This window comes from Harpia harpyja, chromosome 2, assembly GCF_026419915.1.
Source record: "Harpia harpyja isolate bHarHar1 chromosome 2, bHarHar1 primary haplotype, whole genome shotgun sequence".
Classification (NCBI taxonomy): domain Eukaryota; kingdom Metazoa; phylum Chordata; class Aves; order Accipitriformes; family Accipitridae; genus Harpia; species Harpia harpyja.
Genome location: NC_068941.1, coordinates 56,691,378 through 56,709,537, shown reverse-complemented (window position 1 = coordinate 56,709,537; position 18,160 = coordinate 56,691,378). Strand labels below are relative to the sequence as shown.

General features: G+C 41.4%; 1 protein-coding gene across 1 annotated transcript in view; it reads left to right on the top strand.

Annotated features, from left to right (window-relative positions):
• Positions 1-18,160, top strand: part of ZDHHC2 (zinc finger DHHC-type palmitoyltransferase 2) — a 44,869-nt gene that overhangs the window by 11,445 nt on the left and 15,264 nt on the right. The window contains exons 3-6 of the mRNA XM_052779970.1: positions 9,818-9,912; positions 13,119-13,239; positions 14,167-14,236; positions 15,848-15,880. Of these exons, the coding sequence (XP_052635930.1) occupies positions 9,818-9,912; positions 13,119-13,239; positions 14,167-14,236; positions 15,848-15,880 (319 nt within the window). The remainder of the gene's footprint in view (positions 1-9,817; positions 9,913-13,118; positions 13,240-14,166; positions 14,237-15,847; positions 15,881-18,160) is intronic.

Below are 18,160 nucleotides of genomic sequence, written 5' to 3'. Positions count from 1 at the left end.
TTTCATTATTGCTGTTGTCATTTTATTAGTGTTATCATTATCATTATTAGTTTCTTCTTTTCTGTTCTATTAAACCGTTCTTATCTCAACCCACGGGTTTTGCTTCTTCTCCCGATTTTCTCCCCCATCCCACTGGGTGGGGGGGAGTGAGTGAGCGGCTGCGTGGTGTTTAGTTGCTGGCTGGGGTTAAACCACGACAGTCCTTTTTGGCGCCCAACGTGGGGCACGAAGGGTTGAGATAACGACAAACCTGACCAGAGCTTGTTAAAACAAATTTGTTATAAGCATTCATTATATCGGTCTAATAGTTGCTGGTCATTATGTTGATTTATGTGTTCTTAGAGTTGTTGCTCTGGTTTTTAAAGTTCTGTTATGTATCACCTCGCTTGCTGTATGTAGTCCCTCTTCTGCTGCTTATCATCCGTGGGAGGTGGATTAAGGTTTTCGCTTTGATGTATTGTATAACACTGGTTTATGGTATGATAAAGTCGTCGGCTGTGGGATTAATCCGGTACTTGCACCCAGCATTGTCACCTTTATACTGTGGAAGCCATCTGTGGGAAACTATTAATAATTATACCATTTACCTTTCCTCCTTGGAAAACCAGTCTATGGGTGGGATACCTTTCTTCCCCTCTCCTTTCTCCCTCAGTCCAGTTACAATGGTGTTTGAGAATTTTGAAAAATTTGAATACTCTTGGGATGTTGGGACCAGCACGGTCCTAGCCCTACTGCTAGGAATTAGCATGCTTCTGAACGTGGTTCAGCTCTCATTTAAGGTTAAACAACTATTTAAGAAAATCACCCAGAGATCTGCCCCAAGGCTGGATAATTATGAGTGGCAGGGTGTGTGGGGTAGTATGGGCAAGTACCTAGAAAAGTGGGCACCTCCAGTGTTTTGGAAATTCACCCCTGAACAAGTGCAGAATCCAGAAGAACTAGTAAAATATTTGGAAAAGGTATGCTGTCACCCCGGCAGCTCCAGAGAGATACAAATTACTGCAACGTGCTGGGGCCTGGCCCATGCCTATCGAGCCCTGTTCGACACCACTCAGTACCCTCAAGGGGAAGAGAAGGTCTCTGGACCTAACAACAAAACGATGAGCACTGTGGCTATCCAAACCTCAGTGACAGGCACTGCAGCCCCTCCAGCCTCGGCAATGAGCACGGCAGCTACCCAAACCTCGGCAACGGGCACTGAGGTCCCTCCAGCCCCAGCAACGAGCACAGCAGCTACCCAAACCTTGGCAACAGACACTGCGGTTATCCAAGACCCGGCGAGCGGTACTGCAACTGAACCAGTGGACCAACCTGCACCAGTATCAGTTGCCCCCGTACAGAAAAAGAAATATACAAAAAAATCAGTTCGCTTAGCGAAGGATGAAGGCGAACCAGGGTCATCACGGGAACAGGAGGAAGAGGCAGAACCAGAGGTAATAACCCGGTCCCTATCCTTGAGTGAGCTGCGGGATATGCGAAAAGATTTTGGCCGCCGTATAGGTGAGCATATTATCACCTGGCTCCTCCGATGCTGGGACAATGGGGCTAATAGCTTGGAATTAGAAGGTAGGGAAGCCAAGCAGCTGGGATCGCTTGCCAGGGAAGGTGGCATTGACAAGGCAATTGGAAAAGGGACACAAGCCATCAGCCTCTGGAGGCGACTCCTGTCAAGTGTGAAGGAAAGGTACCCCTTTAAGGAAGATGTTATATGTCAATCAAGCAAGTGGACAACCATGGAAAAAGGTATCCAATATCTGAGGGAATTAGCTGTGCTAGAGACAATTCATCATGATCCGGACAACCCACAATTACCCAAAGATCCAGACGAAGTCCAATGCACACGACCCATGTGGCGGAAGTTTGTACGGAGCGCACCATCGTCCTATGCCAACTCACTGGCAATAATGACCTGGAAAGACGAAGAGGCACCGACAGTGGATGAAGTGGCTCGCCAACTCCGTCAATACGAAGAGAATCTCTCCTCCTCCCTACAAGCCTGCATTTCGGCTGTGGAGAAGCTGTCCGAGGATTTCCAGCAATTCAAAGAGGAGATGTCCTGTTGCCCACCTGTAAGGACCAATGTCTCAGCTATTAGGAGTGAGCGCTCCTCTGCCCAAGAGAAAGAATATAGAAGGTACACACCGCGAGGTGCCCTGTGGTTTTACTTATGTGATCATGGAGAGGACATGAGGAAATGGGATGGAAAACCTACCTCGGTCCTAAATGCACGGGTACGTGAGCTGCGAGGAAAAAACACCACAAAAGGGGATTCTACCAGGAAAAATGCCGCTCCGGTTTCCAAACAGAGTAGAAGGGCTGATCTTATTTCTGATCCTCTTGAAGGGACTTCTGAGCCAATTTTACGAGAAGTGAATACTGGATACTCTGACCAGAATTAGAGGGGCCCTGCCTCCAGCCAGGTGGAGGAAAGGGATAACCGGGTCTATTGGACTGTGTGGATTCGATGGCCTGGCACGTTAGACCCACAGGAGTATAAGGCACTAGTAGACACCGGCGCACAGTGTACTTTAATGCCATCAAGTTATGAAGGGGCAGAACCCATTTCTATTTCTGGTGTGACAGGGGGATCCCAAGAGTTAACTGTATTGGAAGCTGAAGTAAGCCTAACTGGGAATGAATGGCAGAAACACCCCATTGTGACTGGTCCAGAGGCTCCGTGCATCCTTGGCATAGACTATCTCAGGAGAGGGTATTTTAAGGACCCAAAGGGGTATCGATGGGCTTTTGGTATAGCTGCCTTGGAGACGGAGGGCACGGAACAGCTGTCTACCCTGCCTGGTCTCTCTCAAGACCCTTCGATTGTGGGGTTGCTGAGGGTTGAAGAACAACAAGTACCAATTGCTACCACGACGGTGCACCGGCGGCAATATCGCACCAACCGAGACTCTCTGATTCCCATCCACAAGTTGATTCGCCAACTGGAGAGCCAAGGAGTGATCAGCAAAACTCGCTCACCTTTTAATAGTCCCATATGGCCCGTGCGAAAGTCTAATGGGGAGTGGAGACTAACAGTTGACTATCGCGGCCTGAATGAAGTTACGCCACCGCTGAGTGCTGCCGTTCCAGATATGCTAGAACTTCAATACGAACTAGAGTCAAAGGCAGCCAAGTGGTATGCTACAATTGACATTGCTAATGCGTTTTTCTCAATCCCTCTGGCAGCAGAGTGTCGTCCACAATTTGCCTTTACTTGGAGGGGTGTCCAGTACACTTGGAATCGACTGCCCCAGGGGTGGAAACACAGCCCCACCATTTGCCATGGACTAATCCAGACTGCACTGGAAAAAGGTGAAGCTCCGGAACACCTGCAATACATTGATGACATCATCGTATGGGGCAACACGGCAGAAGAAGTCTTTGAGAAAGGGAAGAAAATAATCCAAATCCTTCTGAAAGCCGGTTTTGCCATAAAAGAAGGTAAGGTCAAGGGACCTGCACGGGAGATCCAGTTTTTAGGAATAAAATGGCAAGATGGGCGTCGTCAGATCCCAATGGATGTGATTAACAAAATAGCAGCTATGTCTCCACCAACTAATAAAAAGGAAACACAGGCCTTCTTAGGTGTCGTGGGGTTTTGGAGAATGCATATTCCAAATTACAGTCTGATTGTAAGCCCTCTCTATCAAGTGACCCGAAAGAAGAATGATTTTCAATGGGGCCCTGAGCAACAACAAGCCTTTGAACAAATTAAACGGGAGATTGTTCACGCAGTAGCCCTTGGACCAGTCCGGACAGGACAAGATGTTAAAAATGTGCTCTATACTGCAGCTGGGGAGAATGGCCCTACCTGGAGCCTCTGGCAGAAAGCACCTGGGGAGACCCGAGGCCGACCCCTGGGGTTTTGGAGTCGGGGATACAGAGGATCCGAGGCTCGCTATACTCCAACTGAAAAGGAGATATTGGCAGCATATGAAGGAGTTCAAGCTGCCTCAGAAGTTGTTGGTACTGAAACACAGCTCCTCTTAGCGCCCCGACTGCCAGTGCTGGGCTGGATGTTCAAAGGGAGGGTCTCCTCTACACATCACGCGACTGATGCCACGTGGAGTAAGTGGATTGCACTGATCACACAACGGGCTCGCATAGGAAACCCCAGTCGCCCAGGAATTTTGGAAGTGATCACGGACTGGCCAGAAGGCAAAGATTTTGGAATGTCGCCAGAGGAGGAGGTGGCACGTGCTGAAGAGGCCCCGCTGTATAATAAACTGCCAGAAAATGAGAGGCAATATGCCCTGTTCACTGACGGATCCTGTCGCATCGTGGGAAAGCATCGGAGGTGGAAAGCTGCCGTATGGAGTCCTACACGACAAGTTGCAGAAACTGCTGAAGGAGAAGGTGAATCGAGTCAGTTTGCAGAGGTGAAAGCCATCCAGCTAGCATTAGATATTGCTGAAAGAGAAAAGTGGCCAGTGCTCTATCTCTATACTGACTCATGGATGGTGGCAAATGCCCTGTGGGGCTGGCTACAGCAATGGAAGCAGAGCAACTGGCAGCGCAGAGGTAAACCCATCTGGGCTGCCGCACTGTGGCAAGATATTGCATCCCGGCTAGAGAATCTGGTTGTAAAAGTACGTCACGTAGATGCTCACATACCCAAGAGTCGGGCCACTGAAGAACATCAAAACAACCAACAGGTGGATCAGGCTGCCAAGATTGAAGTGGCTCAGGTGGACCTGGACTGGCAACATAAGGGTGAGCTATTTATGGCTCGGTGGGCCCATGATGCTTCAGGCCATCAGGGAAGAGATGCAACATATAGATGGGCTCGTGACCGAGGGGTGGACTTGACCATGGACACTATTGCACAGGTTATCCATGAATGTGAAACATGTGCTGCAATTAAGCAAGCCAAGCGGTTAAAGCCCCTGTGGTATGGAGGGCGATGGCTGAAATATAAATATGGAGAAGCCTGGCAGATTGACTATATCACACTCCCACAAACTCGCCAAGGCAAGCGCTATGTGCTCACGATGGTGGAAGCAACCACTGGATGGCTGGAAACATATTCTGTGCCCCATGCCACCGCCCGGAACACTATCCTGGGCCTAGAAAAGCAAGTCTTGTGGCGACATGGCACCCCAGAACGAATTGAGTCAGACAACGGGACTCATTTCCGAAACAACCTCATAGACACCTGGGCCAAAGAGCATGGCATTGAGTGGGTGTATCATATCCCCTATCATGCACCAGCCTCTGGGAAAATTGAGCGATACAATGGACTGTTAAAGACTACATTGAGAGCAATGGGGGGTGGAACTTTCAAACATTGGGATACACATTTAGCAAAAGCCACCTGGTTAGTCAACACCAGAGGATCTGCCAATCGGGGTGGCCCTGCCCAGTCGGAATTTTTACATACTGTAGAAGGGGATAAAGTCCCTGTAGTGCACATAAAAAATATGTTAGGGAAGACAGTCTGGGTTACTCCTGCCTCAGGCAAAGGTAAACCCATTCGTGGGATTGCTTTTGCTCAAGGGCCTGGGTGCACTTGGTGGGTGATGCGAAAAGATGGGGAAGTCCGATGTGTGCCTCAAGGGGATTTAATTTTAGGTGAGAACAGCCAGAATTAAACTGTATATTAGTTGCTATATAACCCTGCTACTGTATATTATCCTTACTATAATTATGTGCTATATCCATAGTACTATAGTAAGAATCACTTAGATCAAGCAAGAAAAGAACTGTGATAAAACTGAGCAAAGCGCAGTAGTGATGGAACCAGAACTGACTCCAGCATGCAACAATCCAACGGTGCACACCATCCTCCTGCTGCGCCAAATGTCACCTGCTTGTCACACTGCACTGAAGCCCAATTCTGCTCTACCGACTGAGAGGACTTTGCACCATCCCTCCTGCCCAGAAAGACTGGTATGACAGATGGAGCCCAGAGTCGGAAACTAAATGAACTCAATGAACATTTTATGAACATGACCCATGAACTAAAGGAATGATATCTCTGTGTGTGTATACATATATATATATATCATTGCTCATATGTCTTAAAGGGATGGAAAAGTGATGATTGATCAGGATGTAACTAAAGGTATGGGAACTGTGCATGACGTCAATGGTATAGAATAAGGGGTGGATACTGTCCTGGTTTCAGCTGGGATAGAGTTAACTGTCTTCCTAGTAGCTGGTACAGTGCTATGTTTTGAGTTCAGAGCGAAGAATGTTGATAACACTGATGTTTTCAGTTGTTGCTCAGTAGTGTTTAGACTAATGTCAAGGATTTTTCAGCTTCTCATGCCCAGCCAGTGAGAAAGCTGGAGGGGCACAAGAAGTTGGCACAGGACACAGCCAGGGCACCTGACCCAAACTGGCCAACGGTGTATTCCATACCATGTGACGTCCCATCCAGTACAGAAACGGGGAAGTGGGGGGGCAGGGATTCGCCGCTCGGGGGACTGGCGGGGTGTCGGTCGGCGGGTGGTGAGCAATTGCACTGCGTATCATTTGTACATTCCAATCCTTTCATTATTGCTGTTGTCATTTTATTAGTGTTATCATTATCATTATTAGTTTCTTCTTTTCTGTTCTATTAAACCGTTCTTATCTCAACCCACGGGTTTTGCTTCTTCTCCCGATTTTCTCCCCCATCCCACTGGGTGGGGGGGAGTGAGTGAGCGGCTGCGTGGTGTTTAGTTGCTGGCTGGGGTTAAACCACGACAGATACACATCTAACCTGTTTTAAATAAGTGTATTTTTTGTGTTCCTCAGCTCCTTTTATTATCCTGCTGTTCCTGAATATTGCTTTAGCCATTCCAAATAGAGATGAGAAAAATTAGAACTTTTTGCTCTTCTTACTGGCTTTCTGAAGTGTCAACTAAAATAATCCTTATATTCTGTTTTTAAAAATTTTTCATAACAAGAAAAGCTCTTGTAAAACCAGGACTTCTAAAGATGAGCAAGATGTTTGTGCAGAGTGTAACATACTTAAATGGGAGGTGAATTTTTTCTGCAGTTTCTTTTTAGCCAGTGTCTTTGAAGAAACAGAATCGGATATGTAACCTTTTCAGAAGATAATAAAACTGCCTGATTAGCTGTTATTAGAGTTCCTACCCCGAGGCTGTAGCATGTTTAGATTGCTTTTCCAGATGCTATTTTAATACTACAGCACAATGTGGAAGTGTAGTGTGGGGCTGTGGAGCTTTTGGAGGAAGGGATTGGGGGTCAGGAGACAAACTGTATGCTTTTTATGTTTGTGTAATTCCAGCAGGTTTTATTAAGTCATTGGTGACTCCCTCACTTAGAAAAAGTGTTTGCCAGTTAAGAAACATTTGCTTGAAAAACTTTTTTCCATTTGGTGATCTGTCCCCCCATATGAGCGCTTAAGCGTATCTGCAAACTTCAGCACCTGCAGACTTTGAAATAATTCCAGTTTCCTGCTGCTCCATAGTGTGTCGGGGGGAGATGAGTGTGTTGTTAGGCATTGCTCACAAAGCACATTAGGATTATCAGCAAAATGCATTGGGGAACATTAAATTTCCTTATTTTTAGCCACTCAAAGCTTTGGTGAGCTTCAGCCAGTCAAGAGAAATTTACCCTGGCTGTGCTTCTGCCCTAAGTGTTTTTAGGGGTGAAAACTGGGGAAATGGGGCTCAGCCCTACTACAGGTTGCTGCAAATCTCCAGGCAACTCTGGCTATGCTAGCTATTTGTAAATGGATTGCCTCCAAGCAAGGGATATGCCATTTGGGTTTGTTTTTTTTCAGAAAAAGTATAAAATAGGATTTCTGCTCAGGGAGCTGCAGACAGCTTTTCTTTTTCTGTCTCAAGGGAATTGAGGTTCCTACGTTGGACTCTCAACACCCACAGACCCAGTGGAACAGCTGGGTGGCCCAGGGTCTCCATTGCGGGGCAGGGAAACTGGTGGGTAGGGAAACTGGTGGGTAGGTAACCAGGGAGAAGTGACCGACTGGGACCTGGGACAGGTTGGAGAACTGAGGTGCAAGAGCAAACAATAAGAGCTGAAGTCTTGTGCAGACTTTAAAAGGGAAACATGGGATAATGTCTTCAGGCTAAAATTTCATCTTCCTCCAGTAGTCTTTTTTTAATGTATGAAAAAGGAATTTTCTTATCAATCACAGTTACCGTTATTCTTGCAACAATAAAATATAGATGCAGATTAGTAAATGCATAGTGTACAGAACTGATGTAAGTTGCCCTACCTTGCCCTCCTCACTTTATGCCATGCATATACCGTTGTTTAAAAAAATACTGATTTTTTTTTTTTTTGAGTAAATCAGGGTTTTTTAGAGTTGATAGAAATGTTCTGATAAAAATGTGGACTGTTCCTGACAGATGCTTGTGAAATAGCAAGATGATCATGTAGTATATTGTGCTTGATGTGGAGTCCAGTTCTATTACTTATGAGATTTTTTTTCCATTTATAGACATGGCATATGGCTCTTTTCCCCTGTCATCCCAAAAGCTTTGTACAATGTTGCTCCTCAGATTTTGTTAGCTTTTGCTTATTATTTTTTAACTGCCTAGTGAATAAGAATAAATATTTACTGTGTTGCTGCTTTTTTGCGTAAACAAACTTCAACACCAGAAACATTTAATCACTGTTACTTTTGAGGCAAAACTACAAAAACAAGAACATGCTGGGCTACTGTGCCTTCATTTATACACACCGTCATGCATGTGTTATGGAAAATTCTCTAGCACTGAATAGCATTACGTATATAAAATCATGCACTAACCATACAATGGCAACATTTCAGATTGTGTAATGGAAATACACAAGTTTCCCTTTATGATGTTTTTTGATGATCTTATGAATTTATAGAAGTTGTATAAAGACTATTTGACTGTGAAGCTTCCCTATAACCTTGAGTTCTCTATGATGTGAGTTCATCTGTATGGCGTGGAAATTATGTTTTTCACTGTTGCTGTTCTAGCTGTCCTTTATTTGCTGCTTTTCTGCCCAAGGAAGAAAAATCCAAGGAAATACTCTTTCTTTTACATTAGAGCAAGTTAATCAGGCAATACAAGTTTTGGATTTACTATTTACTGTAGTCAATTGCTTAGTACAGTGAGAGCTTTTAAATGGAAACACCTCTCCATCCATAGCAGGCTCTTTGGAAAAGTTAATGTTACCTTCTGTATTCTAGTAAAACAACTCAGCATGGTAAATGTTGACTGGCATTATTGAAAAAATCTAAGAATAAATCACTGGCTGTGAAGAATATAAAGTAGTGAATGAACATTTGAATTTAAAGAACCTGCAGATTTTTAAACGCCACCCTACTGTCCTCCCTCCTAAAAATCTAGCAAAACAAGTTAACTTGTTATGGTTACTGCTCAGGTATCATATGCAAGTCCACTCAGACTTCCCTCACTCTAGTCATCGTTTAGGTAGCTATACTTCCTTTTGGGTTTTGGGGGGGGGGTTAGTTTTTTGTTTGTTTGGGGTTTGTTTGTTTGCTTGTTTTGCATGGGTAGCAGTTTCCCTATATGGTTTATAAAGCTAAAAAACAGAGACGCATCAGTTAAATAGAATTTAACAAATGTGTAACGGGAGAGTGCTTGCTAAATAATTATGGGTCTCTAACAGGCTATTAACTGTTCCCCTCAAACTTTTGTAGTACATGTAGCCTATATCATGGCTTTCCCCACACAGTCTGTATTGTCTCATGTAAAGTTGCAGTGCAGTATTTTTGTTGCAAAGCTTTTGCAGAGCCGCTGTATTTACATCTGTTAGAGTAACTATCTGTGATATGTACAGCATCCGTTTGTAAGTATTATAATATCACCGTTCTGTTTGTATTAATTCTGTTCCTTTTTGATTTTAGTTGTGTGCCTGGTTGCTTACCACATATTTTTCATGCTGTTCGTCTGGTCATATTGGAAAACAATCTTTACGCTACCAATGAATCCTTCAAAAGAAGTAAGATAAACTTAACTTTTATTTCTGAAATACCCTAGTCAAATGCCTGATTTTGTAGTATTTGAGTAACTTCTTAGACTCTGATCTCATGTGTAGAAAAATACAGATGTACACTGTGTAGAAAAATACAGATGGTGGTTACAGCTTCTTAATAGGAGTAAGTCAGATTGCAAATAGCGTAATGATCAAGACAAAAAAAAATTACACCTCCTCCAAGTTTTACAGGTTTTTAATAGATTTTTAAAATTAGGTAATATTTATGATATTAAGAAGAAAAAAACCTCTCCACTTGAAAAATATGAGTAACTTGAACTAGCAGTTTAAATCTTTGCATAGGAATATAATACTTTTATGTGGGCAAAAAATATATTTCCCTGTGTTTGACATATTGCATGTCAGCATCTGTCTGTTGTCCTCTGAATTAAAGCTTCTTCCCCATCTGTTTTGGTATGAAGGAACTTGGGGGTTTTGGCATTAGCGCACAACAGGTAAGCTGATGCTGGGAAGCCATGGCTGGCTAAGCAGCAAGGGAGCAAGTATAGAACAGCTGCATGGAAGAGAAGTCTGAGTAAATATATCCCCAAGTCTAAGTCCAGCTAGTACAGAAGTGTTAAAGAAGAAGGATCCACTTGTCTTGGAGAATATTAAGATGCAAAACCATGTTCAACATGATATAGCCTCAAGGTAATTGCTTTTAGTACAGTATTGGGGTTTTTTTATTCTTTCAATTTCACATTCTTTCTAACTTTAAAAAAAAAAAAAGAAAACTGTCAATAGCCTTGATGAAAATCCTCCCCATGCAGCTTGGTACAACAGTGCAACATTTTGGTCTCTTCCATCCTGTCTTTTTACAGAAATTTCACAATCCTTAGTAGGCCATACAACCTCTGAGGTCAAGAGGAATCATGCTGTGGCTGCTCTGGAGTTTGAAATATCCACAAAGCCAATACTTATTTTAGCATGGACTCATAACTCTAGCTCCTATAACTACCATGCCAACACAAAATAAGTAGCTTGTGATTTCTACTGTCTGTTGTGCAGAGTTTCTTTTCTGAATAGTTTTCATTCACTAATAAGACGCGTAATTGTGGAAACAAGTAGATAATTCAAAGTAATTGGCATCTTCCTTGAATTTCACGCTGCAGTCTTTACTACAGCTTGGGGTGGAGAGGAGCTAAATAAATTAAGAACCTACTTCATTTGGTAATTACATAGCAAAATATATGCATGTATATGGTGACTGTAGCGATAATTAGAAGGTTTTTCAAATCAGTGGGCTGATGCCAATAAAAGGCTTCCAAAACATTTTGACAAATCCTTAGTAATTATAGTGGGATTCCAAAGCCATCGTACAATGCTACTGGAGAACTTCAAACAGGATATTAAAAGTTGAAGTTGGGTAATAGAAGGCAATGTGTGGTGTTTCTGTGTTCTTTGAATTTACACAATGTTGCTGGCAGTAAGTGACATCTTTGTTGTTCGTGTCTTTTTCCTAATCTACTAGAGTAGTGTTTTTAAAATTTAATTAGTGTATTTTGTAATGTTAAGTTACTGCTTGGCTTCCAGTTTCTAGGATGAAGTCTGTAAATGTAACAGGTTGTATTTTCAACTTAACTGAACTGACTTATCAACTGTAGCAAATACTCGTTTGAAGACTGAAAAACAAATAAAGCTTTTGTGTTTTGTTTTCATGAATACTGCAGCTGGTGCAAACCACATAGCCTCTATGTTTCTTTTTAAACTTATTTCAACTTTTTACACGTATGAAAAGCACTAAAGTTCTGGCTGCAGTTTCTCTTTGAGAGACTTTGAGACACTTCACTTTGGTGTGTACCAGCCACAAGCATTGCATGAAGGTGGGAGAGAAGATGATTTCCCAGGCAGGAAGGTTTTGTAAGCTTAGGACTTCTTTGAGAACCAATACGAAATGATGGAGCAATAGCTCTGTGTACATCAAACAAGAAGCATTAAAAAAAAAAAAAAAAGTATTCTGAACCAAGTTTCTGCAGTGAGAAATCCTAGAAGAAATCCTATGTATCCCAATATAAGTCAATTCAGGTGTTGGCAAGAGTGTATTCTTGCTAGGGGAAAAAATGAAAGGTGACCTGAGAAACTCATGCTAAACAGTGAACCTCCAGCTTCTGCTGGAAGATTGTGAGCTTTGTCAGGAAAGTAGAGTGGTACCTTCTCTATGGAGGTGCAAATAGGCTCCTAACTGTATGCTTCTTTCTGCTTTTGTAGTTTTACATGCATCACTTTCATTTAGGAAAAAATATAATATTATTGTAATGACTAGCCTTTCTGTAGACATAAACGCTATGCAGAGGGCTTCTGCTTCTAGTACGGGTTAGAGACAGACACTCTTCCTGCCAAATACAGGCTTCTTTTCAGAGGGAATTTTGTGTCCTGTTTCTCTGATAGAGATACCAAAGACTTTGGTATCTGCCCATTTCTAGAAGCTGCAGTGACAAAGCTGACTATGTTGGTGTGTTGCAGAGGACTGTAGAGTATAAGAAATTTGGACTACTTCATGTACACCATGCATCTCTTTCAGTAATTTTTACCCTCTCAGCTCTTACTAGAACAATGTTTGTTGCCACTTTGGGCAGTGACAGAAGTTGCCCTTTAATGCAGGAAGATGTTAAGACGTGGTTATTCTGTCATACAGGACACCCATCTCTTCCTTCTGTCAGTCAATCTCTGAAGTAAAAACATCCTAACAAACACCTGCATGAAGAGAACAGCAACTCTCGAGTGGCTAAGAGTAGAAGGGAGAATGCCAGACACCAGAAGAGAAATAAAGCTATCTTCTCTGCTATTACTAGTAGCGTATTTTCTTTCAGTTAAAGGCTGACATCCCTAGCTTATATTCACTGGCTAATACTGAGTATTACAGAAGTTAATTAACTGACCTTTCAAGGGAATGGTAAGCTCTTTCTTGATCCTTCTATTGAAGAGTGTTGCTTATTACTTCTAGAAGCATTCAGCATTGCATCAATACCAAATCAGAAATAATTTTAATTTTGTCTTCAGTTGCCATAAACTAAATTAGTGGTCTTAGTAACTGGGTTATTTGCTGTAATACCTTGTATGTGCTGCTAATCCATCTTTATATAATGAATATTTATTTCTCTTTACATCTCCACAGATACTTACTTAACTTGAAATTTGCTAACATATCTTTTGATTTTTAAAAATTATTCCAGTTTCATCTATCGTATTCAGACAAGGAATCCCTAGAGAGGGAACCTAGAGGTGAATCCCAGCAAGAAGTCTTAAGACGGGCAGCCAAGGATCTTCCTATCTATACACGGACAATGTCTGGAGGTAAATAGGTGTTCAGGAGACCACCAAAGGCAGGTGTCTTGATGTACTACCTAAACTAATTAAAAAAAAATTTCAAGGGTTTGGATTGTAGGGAAGAACTGCTTTTCATACTTCATAAAATAACAAAGTGACCCTTTAAGGTAGCTGTATGCAGCTATATTTATTCAGTGGAAAGATTGTTGGAAAGTAAATTGCTGCATACAATTTAGGATTTTAAAGTGGATTGACAATGCCTTGCTAAATGTTTGCAAACTGACATTAACAAATAGCTTGTAATACTAACAAACTGCAGAAGAGGCTGTAGCAGTCTTTAACTGCATAGATTTCTTCTTTCATAGGTTAAAAAAATTAAAAAATAATGAATTAATTACTATCTGCATGTCATGTATAGCTAGATAGATCACAGTAAGAAACTGTTTTACTTGCTGGTTGTTCAGTTGCAAGAATAAAAGTTCTTCCAAACTAAGAGTTAATCTTAACCTACTGATAGTGTAAGTTTGTGAACGCTGGCTAGCTAAGCAAACCTGAGATAATCTCATATAGTAAATTAAAGCTGTTAGAATAATAGCTTAAAATAGCTATATTGTTGAACAGTCTTTAAAGGTTTTCCAGTCTAGTAGGGGTTTTGTGGGTTTTGTTGGTTCGTTGGTTGTTTTGCAGAGCTCAGGGGTTTGGAAGAAAAAACCCTGAGTAGCATGATTAGCAGAGATTGCAAAAACTGAGCTTTCTGGGTTCACTCTGCTAGATTCAGCACTGCAAGTACTTAAAAAATGCTTCAGTATTTGCAGCTGCTTCTGATCATGCTGAAATGCTTTCCTGGGGTTCTGCTGGGCTGAGCTGCTAGTATTTACTTTTGTGCAGACTTCAGGAATCAAAATGTGTAACTAACTGTACATTGAGATCTAATCTTGGAACTTTTTTCTTTAGCAATCAGATACTGTGACAGATGCCATCTTGTAAAACCAGATCGTTGCCATCACTGTTCTGTATGCGACAAGTAAGAAAATATTTTAAATAAGTGGTTTTCTAAATTAATGGTTTTTTCCTTGTCACAGAAGCTTTTATTTTTTTATGCATAGATTTTTCAGGTTTAATGTTTTGGCAGATAAGCTTTTTTTTTCCTTATTTTTTTTCAGATTTAGTTTTTATTTACTTATTTCTAAGGAAGTCTGTAACTTACTCTAATTCATTTCATGGCTTTCTTGATGCCAACATGGATTACATGGTCTTATACATTCTTTACATATGGTTAAAAATTATGAATATTAATAAAGAACTTTCCTTAAGAATGTAACCAAAATAGCTGATAAACAAAAATTTGCTTCTTTTGTTAGAATCTGAATAAAGATCACTGCCCATCTCAATCTAATCATGATGTCACTTACATCTTACCTGAGGTAATAAACTTAATATCCTATTTTTCATTGGATAACTTGCAGGTTTTTTTTGTTTAAAGAAAGGAAACAACCAAGCATCCTCCATTTCTAAATGAAGCCTTTAAAATAAAGTTTTTGTTTTTCTAACACAAAAGGAAGTTCACCACCATATTCCCCAGAAGTCTAATTGCTTTCTAATGGAATCTTTCTTTTGGCTGTTCTTCTCTCTGAACTTTCTCCAGTTAGCTTGGATGTCTGTGTGTTTCTCCACTCTTGCCCCCAGTGATTTAAATCTCTAACTTTAAGAGAAAGGGCTTCCTCAAAGATTGATTTATTCTTAGCTTTAAGGCTGTTCCAAATACTTGTCAGCTGATAATGCATCAAACCATCCAATATGATTGTGAGGCAGAGAAGACTTTCCATTTTGTCCAGCGAGACAGCAGAGGCACTGAAAGAGTAACTGAGTTGAGACAGAAAGAGGATCTTGGTTGTGTTGTATGGGATGGTGGTTGTAAGACAGGAACATTCTCCACCCCTCTTGTCTGAGCAGGGTGGAGAAAAAGGGTGACCTGTGTTATCCTATGAAATGTGAGTGAAATTTGCAGAATGCCAGTAGTTAATTTTGCAGAATACCTTAATTTTGTCCTTTACCTTGTCAATATTCACTTGCTTCAATTATATCTGATTTTCTTGTTCATGTTTTATTAATGGAGAATGATTAATTGCAAAAAATGTTTGGGGTTTTTCATGCGAGGTAAGTTCTTAAAAACCTTGTGTGCATCTGTCTATTTCTATGTAAGCAAATCATGTACTTGGAAGTATATTTAGTTGTATCACTAAGTGTATAGTAATTGAATTAGCCCAGTTTCTAAGGCTCTGTCAAAGAATAAACGATAGCTGAAAAACCTATTCAGTATGAGGACCAAATCCTAAAGCTGAAGTTATAGATTGCATTTTCTTAAATCGCTAAGCTCTTGACAGAACAAGTGTTTTGAGTTTGGGTTACCTACAGTTTACTTGTAGGTAAACTGTATTATGTGAATTTAAATAGACATCTTGTTAAATAGATTAGGTAACCAATGGTACATATGGGCAATGGTACATATGGGTAATTCCTTATCTGTATGTGAATAATTTAAATCTGACACGTAACTGTGCTTCTGACTTTTTTTTTTCTTTTTTTCCTCTTTTGCCCTTTGCAATGCTTGGAATTCTGTTGGGGTTTTTTTAAGATGCATCTTGAAAATGGATCATCATTGCCCTTGGTGAGTGTACTGTTGGCTTTCTTTACTTGCTTTCTGATTTGGTAAAATAAACTCTTGAGGGGCCTGTTACGGAGGTGATGCTTCACTATTCCTAGAGTTAGATGCTTATGTGAAGTTACTGGTCTTGCAGGACCATTGGAGTTATTTACTATATGTCCTCTGCCTAGTTGTGAGATGTGGAAAAAAGTTCATGTGTCATTTTTCTTAGACCTCTCAGTTAGGTAACTCCATGTTTTTGCAGTTAGGATGAAGTAGACTTCTGGTTGGTAAGAAAACTTCTTTTAAGAATTGCATCTTTTCCTCATGGACTTTGAGTATTACTGTGGCTTAGTTGCATTGAATGATGAAATACTACCCTATGTTAAAAACCAAAGGGAAGGGCTGTGCCTTGTTCCCCTTACTGAAGCTCCCAGGACAGCTTGAGCGGGCTTGCTGGAAACAGCAAGTTAGCTCTTTTAGTTTTATGGGTTCTTTGTTTTGTCTCATTTTTTCTCCTCTGTCCCTCCCACCCTCCCTCCTTGTGCTGCCGTGTTGGCCTGCACAATGGTTTTGTTTTCCTGTCTTTTCTCAGCAGCCCTTGGAACCAGCGGGTAGACAGGATGTGTAAGTGCCGTGGTTTAACCCCAGCCGGCAACTAAGCATCACCCAGCCACTTGCTCACTCCCCGACTCCGTGGGATGGGGGAGAGAATCAGAAGGGTAAAAGTGAGAAAACTCATGGCTTGAGATAAAGACAGTTTAATAGGGAGAGCAAAAGCCACACATGCAAGCAAAGCAAACCAAGGAATTCATTCACTGCTTCCCATTGGCAGGCAGGTGTTCAGCCATCTCCAGGAAAGCAGGGCTCCATCACGCTTAATGGTTACTTGGGAAGACAAACGCCATCACTCTGAATGTCCCCCCCTTCCTTCTTTTTCCCCCAGCTTTATATACTGAGCATGACATCATATGGTCTGGAATATCCCTTTGGTCAGTTGGGGTCAGCTGTCCCGGCTGTGTCCCCTCCCAACTTCTTGTGCCCCCCCAGCCTCCTCGCTGGTGGGGTGGTGGGAGAAGCAGAAAAGGCCTTGGCTCTGTGTAAGCACTGCTCAGCAGTAACAAAAACATCCCTGTGTTACCAACACTGTTTTCAGCACAGATCCCAAACATAGCCCCATACTAGCTACTACGAAGAAAATTAACTCTATCCCAGCCAAAACCAGCACAGTAATTAATTTTATGTCAGTTTGGCAGGTATCTCATGGAAATAATTAAAGATAATTGTTTAGTAAGGTCCAAGTTAAGAGGATTGAGTGGTAGATGGCAGTTCTTCACCACATGAAACCAATGAGAAAAGAAGAATCTCCTGTGTTGGACAAACTGAATGGTAGATGGTTCTAAGCAGCTGGTTTGACCTTCTTAAATCAAATTCTTGGGCAGAGGAGACTCCATCCTGGGGGAGGAGGAGTTGCTGGGCGGCTCCTGTTTGTCTTGGTCCTGACTACAGCCTCTGACATAATGCAGTATGATTTAAGAATCTCCCCTTATTTTGCAGCTACATGGTAGATAAAATTGAAAGAAATATTTAACAATATAGGGTGGAGTTAATTCCTACATATTTTTTTGCTGTAGGGATATCAGCATGTGAAACTTGATGATGCTTAATGTTAGTAGTGTGCTTCTTAAACAAAACAGATAAAACCGTTGAATGCGGAACAAATTTCTTATGAGAAAAAAAGGCAGTTTTCTTTTTTCAGCCTTCTTATAGCTGTCTTGTAGAAAGCTATAAAAAAACAGCTGTCATGCTATTCCTGACAAAGTATCAGTGAAAAGCCTCAATATTACTATTATTATTCAGTATTATACACACTTCTCATAAGCTTTATGGTCTGTTTGGGATTTTTTGAGTTGTCCTGCCTTAGAATAGTACATGAATATGTCCTTCATGTAAACTTCAATTTCAAAATAAAAATCCATTGCATCAAATAACAAATCATAAACTGAGCGTTTAAGTGTTGTGTAAAGGGGCAGTGAAGTGGTATTTCACTAGGGCATAGACTTCTAGAAAGATAAAGTCCGTTTTCATCTCAGTAGCATTTGCTCATCTTACCTGTTTGCAGACTCTTTGTATCCAAACAACATAAACATACCCAGTTTGAGAGAGTATTTACATTGCTCATTGTTTTTAAGCTAATAAGCAACGGGTGCAAAAAAAAAAAGTAGAAATGGAGAAAGTACTTGAAAAGTATGTAATGCTTCTTGATGGAGAATTGTTCCTTTTGTACTCCCAAGTAACAGAAAT